General features: G+C 37.9%; 1 protein-coding gene across 1 annotated transcript; it reads left to right on the forward strand.

The window, feature by feature from the left end:
- Positions 1-261: 261 nt before the first annotated feature.
- Positions 262-4,613, forward strand: LOC127751653 (uncharacterized). The gene is made up of 8 exons (XM_052275520.1): positions 262-426; positions 549-1,302; positions 1,387-1,719; positions 1,829-2,039; positions 2,134-2,572; positions 2,711-2,900; positions 4,089-4,445; positions 4,516-4,613. Exons 1-8 carry the CDS (start codon positions 262-264, stop codon positions 4,611-4,613), a joined length of 2,547 nt encoding a protein of 848 aa, XP_052131480.1.
- The last annotated feature ends 3,813 nt before the right edge of the window (positions 4,614-8,426 follow it).

Consider the following 8,426-nt stretch of genomic DNA (forward strand, 5'->3'; position numbering starts at 1 on the left):
GCAGTTGTTGGTCACGGCCTACTCGACTCTTACCCTTGGTGGCGCCACCTTCAAACCCAAACCTGACACTAACTCCTATTATTGTTTTACGGTCAACACGTTATTGTGCGCCGCAAGGCGCGGGATCTTGAATAAAAGCCGGCTGGAGCCCAGGGCTCTTCGCCACACTTCCACTTGACTTTGACTTGTAATCATTCAGACTTGGCTCGGCACAGCCAAAGCGCCCAATACTACAATATGATTATGCTTTGGAGGGCAAATATGGATATTGCTCCCGTTTTGTCAAAACGAGCTCTTGTAAATTATTTAGCCAAATATGTAGCCAAATGTGAGTCCAAATCATTGAATTTTCATAATATTGTTAGTGATTTATGTGACAAGGGCGATGTTTCCATTAAATCTATAATCCAGAAGCTGTATATTAAGGCATGTTCAGAAAGAGACTAGTCTGCACAGGAAGTGAATCATTTACTTATGAGTGAGAAGTTAATTAGCTGTTCAAGAAGTTTTGTTCACATATTTATTTCCAAACTGATGATTGGTTGGAGGTTGATACCTATGAACACAGAGGAAAGTCTATCCTTCAGAAGTATGCTGAAAGATTGCCAAACTATGACATGAAAAGTCTATGGTGGATGGCCAAAAATTTTAGTTTTTCTAACAAAAAACTTAGAATTAATAATCCAGCTATTGTGGTTGTATGCCCAAAATTTACCTTGAAGATGTTGTCTGACAGTAAGAGTCAGTCCAACAATGAATTGTACTATGGATTTAAAGTTATTTTGCATGTACCTTGGCGTGATCTTTCACAATTTAAAATCACAGATAATATTTCTTGGCATGATTTGTATCTTGAACACCAACAAGAAATAGATGCAGATGATTATGAAGCCATATCTATACCTGCTGAAGAAGAAATTACATCTGATGATGATAATGAGTTTCTTGATCCATCGTATGATGTTACAACTGAGTATTACATGGTGTCATCTGCAATGTTACCTGACCAAAATACCCAACGAACTTCACTTGGTTCACGTCATATTGATGTGTCCTATAATTGGGCTGCTGCATCAGACGAGTATTCTCAATATGGTAGTTGGCAGGAACTTGCATCTTTTATTTCTGAACAGAAGAAGCATTTTCAGTCTGAAGAAAATATTCCACCATACCCTAATGTGGAGTTTAATGAAGAACAAGCATCTGTGCTAGCCTTAGTTGATTCTCAAATTGATATGATTAAATCTACTTGTGGATCAGTTAGTAATATTGGAAAATCAGTAATTGTACAAGGATCTGCAGGTAGTGTGTGTTTTACATCTTATGTCTTGGTAATGTTATGTTGTATCGATTTCCATTATTGTAGTTTTTTGTCTTAATTTTAAGGTACTGGGAAGAGTCTATTAATTCGTGCCTTGACAAATAGAGTCATGACTGAATTTGGACAGAAATCTATTATGTTGTTAGCACCTACTGGCGTTGCTGCTGTTAATATATCAGGTTCTACAATACATTCCAAGCTACATATCTCATCCATTAATGATTTTAGTGATCTAGAAAAAGAAGAATTTTGTAATGACTTTAGAGACACTAAATTTATTGTCATTGATGAGTATAGCATGATTGGATGTGGTATGATGGGCATGATCGACAAAAGACTGAAACAAGCTACTGGCAATTATGGAGAACCTTTTGGTGGCCTATTCATCTATTTTTTTGGTAAGTTACAATGATTTTCAAATATAATTGTTTAATTTAAACCAATGTAGCTGGCACTAAATACTGTTTTTCAATGTAGGTGATATTCATTAACTTCCTCCTGTTAAAGATACTCCTTTGTACGCAACCAAAAAAATAACTGATGTGTTGAAGCAGCATGGCAAAATGGTTTGGGACAATATAGAGTTAAGTATTTTTCTGAAGCAAGTGCATAGGCAGTCTGATTTAGTCTTCACAGCTTTATTGAGTAGATTGAGTAAAGGTATGATTACTCATGAAGACTATGAAATTTTGAAAGAAAGATTTACTATCATTGAGCTGTGAAGAGAGAGAATCTTACAAAACCGCTTTGCGTTTGTATCCAACAAAAATTGAAGTGGAACAAGCAAATCTAAATTATCTGTCATGTTTAAGGCATCCTGAAAACAATGAGCCTGTGCCAGTTGCAGCAATTAATGCCGACCATAATTCTGATGTTGCCCGTAATGGAACTTCTGATCAGGCTGGTGGACTTGTGCCATCTCTTCTTCTTGCTCCATCTTGTCGAATAATGCTGAGGACTAATTTGTGGACAGAGCAGGGGCTGGTTAATGGTGCCATGGGTCATCTAGTTGATATTGTATATGATCAGTCCATTAATCCTGATGCAGCCTTGCCAAAAGTGTTGATGTGTGTATTTGATGACTACAATGGTCCTTTTCTTGGTAATGATAGTAGTCTTAAACTTGTTCCTATCCCTATAATTACACGGTCATGGAAGGTCAATGGAGCGTCATGCAGTCGCAGTCAATTTCCTGTGCAAGTTGCTTTTGCTGTGACTATACACAAGTGGCAAGGCCTCACATTGTCCAAGGTAACGTATTACACTGTTGCATTATATCAATGTTCAAGGTGTTTTTTTTTTATTTTTAGCATCATAAAATAGACTGGTCTTACTAAGAAGGCAAATTCTTTCTTCACCTTATTATTTACATACATTTCAATTGGACAGGTAAAAATTAACATAGGAGAAGGAAAGGAAATGTGTCCTGGGCTATCCTTTGTAGCCATTTCCAGAACTAAAGCTTTAACTTCATTATTGCTGGAACCTTTCTCTAGCAGAAGGCTTTTAAACATCAACAACTCAAAAGTTCTGAAGGCAAAACTCGATTTTGAGCAGGAGCTGAAAAATAAACAACTAAGTGAGTCACACAAGAGTCTAATTGCCACCCCTCTACCCTGTTTACCCTGCTTCCCTTACCCGAAATACCCTATTTGGGCATAGTAGTGCCGGTCTGCGTAGCTGAATAGTATAAGAAGGCAAGTCATTTAAGATTTGATTCTCCGTATTCGCATAATTGCTGTCACCGGTGATCAAAACTGCGCAAACGGACATGGATACTTCAGACTGTCGAATTGATTTAATTATTAATTTTTGTTCCATGCCTGAACCTACTAATGTGAAGTTTTCCGGTGCCGCACTTGTACATGAGCTGCATGCTTTAATTGCCCAACTTGGCTGTGCCTTTGTTAATGAAGTGGCCGCCAAGTATTTTTTAAATGATATAGATTTTAATGCAGAATTAGATTTTATAATTTCTATCTATGAGAAATTTCCTGCTTGCTGTCTTGTTGACAGGGAATTTTGTAGGAGTTCGAACTGTCGGTTGACTTTTACCAACTGTCACAGCGGCTGTTCTGAACTAAGTAAATTAATTTTAAGCGATCTTATTAATAAAGTCTCAAACGAAATCAGCCTTGCAGTTGTTGACTGATTAATTTTATATTGAGGTTACTTTTATATGATTTTTATTTGTGTTTTACATTGCTCGGTTTCTTGTGTTGTATTGTTGCATGTTGCATGAATGTTGGAACTATATATTTTTTTCTTTTCGTATCCCTGCGCATGCCCTATTTATACCGGACACATGGCCAGCCGCACTACAGTCTCATCGTGAATGTGAATCAGTATTGTGTTGTCCTGTGGTCGGTTGTTGTGCGTTTTCGTTGCCGAGTCCATTTAGTGTTCGTCTGATCTGTCAGTTTGTGTCATTGTCTTACTGTCTTTGTTAAATCAAGGTTAGTGGTTGTGCTTGTATTATTTGGTGGTTTATTACTATATCTGAGTTTGTAGTCATTTGGAAAGCATGTTAGATACGTCTCATCCCATGTTAGGTTCCGTTCTTTGCGTAAATAATTCTTCGTCTAAATTATTGTTCGGCATTTCTGTATTATATAAATTAGTTAATGTTTTACTTGGATGCAGTGCGCCTCTTTTTCAAAACTGCAAATACGAATAAATGATACAGCTGTTTGGTGCAAGCATGTTCGACCACGTGATTAGCTAGGTTAACTTCAATGAAGTGACGGCAACTGAATGGTTTAAACAGTGTTGTCCATTATGTTTCATATGTCCAGCCCAAGTAAGCCGGTTGGTGCCAAACTTCGTAATGCGAAGACTATGATTAGGGGACAAGACTACAAGATAGACATGATTTATCAGGAGATATCCAAGTTCCCTGATTCTGTAACTGGCGAATTTGCACTCAAAACCATAGCTGTCTTCAAAGATCTGGAGACGTTCCTATTCTATGTTTACTTGTGCAAAGACTATGACAATAAGGATCCGGAATCGGAATACATTGTCAGCATTAATAATGATATCCAAAATGGTAAAGATGTTAGAGTTGTTTATTATGGCTCTATTGGAAGCTACAACGTGACAAAGCTGCTCCTTGATGGCGAAGGTAAATGCCGTATTTGTTGTCTGTACCTTAACATTGTGTAAATTAATTGCCTTTTTTATTACCTTTACAGCTGTGAATCAGTCAACACTAGCTGGTGTGTCTGCCAAAGAAAGTAATCGACCTGCCCCCTCTGCACCTGCACCAGGTCCTTCTTCACCTTCTGTTTAAATTATTTATTAAATTATTTATGTATATGACTTATGTTGTTAAAGGTATATTGCTCTTTTGTACGTTGTGGTTGTTTTCACATTCATGCTTGTTAGTTGGTAGAATTTCTTTGTCATGGACTGACGTTAGGTTTATTGATTTTTTGTACATTGTGATTGTTTTCACATTCATGCTTCGACCTGTTCCCTCTGCACCTGCACAGGTCCTTCTTTACCTTCTGTTTAAATTATTTCTTAAACTATTTTTGTATTTCTTTGTCATGGACTGACGTTAGGTTTATTGATTTTTTGTACATTGTGATTGTTTTCACATTCATGCTTCGACCTGTTCCCTCTGCACCTGCAGCAGGTCCTTCTTTACCTTCTGTTTAAATTATTTCTTAAACTATTTTTGTATATTACTTGTGTTGTTAAAGGTATATATTGTTGTTTTGTACATGGTGATTGTTTTCACATTCATGCTCATCTGTTGGCAGAATTTCTTTGTCAAGAACTGACGTTCGGTATATTGGTCATTTGTACATTGTGATTGTTTTCACATTCATGCTTATTAGTTGGCAGAATTTCTTTGTCAAGAACTGACGTTAGTTGTTTGTGATTAAAATTAAATTGTTATAGTTATATTGTTTTCTCATTCAAAATGTTGTTTACAACTTGAACTGAACCCAATATTCTAGAAATTCATATTTCGTAAAGAATCAAATAGCAGAATTACTTTGCAGTGCGCTGACTCAGCTAATGTTGTCTAATATTCAACTTTGAAGGGAAAAAAAATAATCAAAATTAATCTCATTAGAAAGGTTTTGAAGTCTCTAAACACAGCTGGTCCATCCAAATTTAATAATCTGGATCGCAGCGATGGTCTTGGCGCAAGTTACATTATCCACGTTATTTGCTTTGTGCAGTTTTGAACTGAACTATACGAACATGAACTAAACTATACGTTTCTGATTTTGTGTACTGTGTTAGGTTTGTTAGTTTCAGTTCGTAGTTTTCTTTTAAAGTAGCTATAAGTACGCCAGACCACGTCTCGCGTAACAGGCTTCGCGACGTCTCACGAAACACTGTTACGCTGCGACGCGCCTGGCGCACATATAGCTAGGCCTGCGGCGCTGACACCCTGGACGAGCAAATGGGGTATAGGGGAACAGGGCCTTCCGGGCCCAAAATTTCACATACTAAAACCATTTGTGGGGGTCTTATTTCTTTAAAATTATGGATAAGAAACTTCTTCTGTTCGGTAACGGTTTTCATTAAAAGTTCGAATTTTGACAGATTGTTATGTAAAAATCAACGTTGTAGTGATACAAGATAATCTAGGGACGCTTAAGCCCAAAAGAGGGTGTGGTTCGACCCTCAATGTGTGCTTTAAGTATTGTTCCCTTTTTAGTTCTGTGCCATGAAGCCTTCTTTACGATTAATTAGACCATTTTGTCTTTTTCACCTTGTTTTCGCCAAGAAATGAGCCATAGCTACGAAACGGTACAAGATAGAGCAAAACGGACGAAATTGTCGTCCAAGGGTTTCTACTTGCACGAGTTACCTCTTAGGGGCCCATAAAAAAAAAATAAATATTTTGCAACCTTTTGTTTTTGATTTTTTTAAAGTCAATTTTTGAGCTATAATGCTCATCTTCGAACTCGATCTGTCTTTTTATGATACAAAACGACCCTGAAAACCCCAGATCGCTCTCTCAGTTCATTCTCGAGTTATCGTTCGGACAGACAGACAAACAAACAGACAGACAGACAGACAAACAGAATGAAACTTTTCCGGTCAGTGGAGTAATGGGCTTCGCTAATCGCTCAGCCAAAAACAAAACAATGTTTTTCAATTTTTATGAGACCATTTTGGCTTTGCCAAGAGCTAGTTTTGGCTGAGATAGACCTAAAATACAAAATTCCGTGAGGTTATGACAGCTTTGGGGTATTGTCCTTTTGTTGCTTTTTTTTGTTATTTTTCCTTTCGTTCTTCTTTTTTGACGGCGATGCCCCAGACTTTGCAAGTCTTGCCTAGTAAAATAACCACTAGCTTACGTTCAAGAAGTGTTCAACAATCTAACCAGTCCACCAGTCAACACCCAAAGACCCAACAGGTTTGAGCATGCCCCGGCTAACTGCCCGGCTAACTGCATGTCAAAGCTGCCAGACTCGCTGCATGAATACGCGCTCCCGACACTAACAAATTTGGCTTAAGTAGCATTGTAAGGCGGTTAAATTGCGCATTTGACCGTTTTCAGACCTCAAACCAAATTGTTTTCCCTTGAAACGTGCAAAACTACGCGAAAGAGAAGACCTTCCGTTTCCCAGGTCGTTGGCACGCCTGGAGACGCTGAAAGTAGGAATCCGCACGGTTTTTGAATTGTCCGCATGACGAAAAGTTGCCTCAACCATAGAGTTATTGTTGAAACCTCCCGTGCGTTACCGTGCGTGCAAGACCGTGTCTCTTTTCTTACTTTAGGCCAGAATGAGGATTAAAACATAATAACAAGAAGAAACAGAATAGATCAAATTAATTTGATACAATGGGGGAACTTCGTTCTTTACCTTAAAGTATGGTGTAATTTATGTTTTGTTAAATGCTTAACACTATCAGAAATGGTAAATTGCATATTCTTACATCTGAGATCATTTTCAATAGTTATTTTCGAAATAACGCTGATTGAAATTTTACTGAATTCGTATTGGGGTTCTCAACAGATGGCGTTGTCCGCGCATGCGCCTGTCTGCTTGAAAAAGAAAACAAACAGAGCATTCTCAAACGAGTCGAAAGTTGAAGGAAATGAGTTTACTCGCACAGATTAGCAACAAAATTAATTGGCTTTGTTGGGAAACTATTATTTTGTTTCCAACGTTTGTTGCACGTATCTGCACGATTCTGGTCTGAATAACAGAAGAATCCCAAAGAGGAATTTTGGTGGAAGGAACGTGGATTCCACGTAGATTTGTGACGTGGATTCAACGTCGAGTATCCACGTGATATCCACGTGGATTTCACTCCTTTATCCACGATATTTCGACGTGGAAATCACGTCGATAGAAAAACTTTTTTTCCAACCTTGAGTGGAGTTGAACCTGGAACCTTTGAGTTAGTAGTCTTGTACTCTATCCATTACCCTACGGCGACGCTGCTGGAAGAGGAACGCCAGCTACCGACCCCTTTCTAAAGCACACGCATAGCGCCCCAGCCAGCTCTCTGGTTTATAGGGCGTTGTGCGTTGTACGGTCAGAAGTGTAGCATTGAATTTAATTATTGTACTTCTTTGACAAAATTTAAAAATTTGTTCGATTATGTATACACAGCTTTGAACACTATTTTTAACGTTGAACAAAATAGACGGTAAAGTGGATATCACGTGGATTCCACGTTATTTCCACGTTATTTCATGAAACGTGAAAAACAAAACAAACTGCATCTCTCCGAGAAAACTGTTCAATTATATACCACATTTAGCAATAACGACTAGCTTATCATAAGTTTTTTTATGGTTTGTATCTGATGCATGGTGGCGGAAAAAACTGCAATCCACGTGATATCCACCAATTCGAGTTCAAATGAACGAATGTCACAAAAGGGGAAATTATCCATCTCTTTTCATTAATAAGTTATCGTTCTACATTTAAAAGTGATCAAGAGAACAAAGCCAATGTTAATTGAAATTCCGTGGATGTATCCACGTCCACGAGATTTCCACGAATCCACGTGGAATCAACGTTGAATCCACCTGCGGCGCTGACACCCGAGACGGGGTAAACGGAGTGTATATACAATTTTTCGAAATGAAGTCTTTTTAATGATTTAATCGACCATTTGA

Source organism: Frankliniella occidentalis, unplaced genomic scaffold (assembly GCF_000697945.3).
Source record: "Frankliniella occidentalis isolate FOCC.00 unplaced genomic scaffold, Focc_3.1 Scaffold655, whole genome shotgun sequence".
Lineage (NCBI taxonomy): Eukaryota > Metazoa > Arthropoda > Insecta > Thysanoptera > Thripidae > Frankliniella > Frankliniella occidentalis.

Excerpts from the sequence above, each read along its gene's own strand:
- LOC127751653 (XM_052275520.1), top strand. The coding sequence starts at position 262 with ATGGATATTGCTCCCGTTTTGTCAAAACGAGCTCTTGTAAATTATTTA. Across the intron at positions 1,303-1,386 it reads AATTGTACAAGGATCTGCAG|GTACTGGGAAGAGTCTATTA; the intron begins GTAGTGTGTGTT and ends CTTAATTTTAAG. Across the intron at positions 1,720-1,828 it reads CCTATTCATCTATTTTTTTG|ATACTCCTTTGTACGCAACC; the intron begins GTAAGTTACAAT and ends CTCCTGTTAAAG.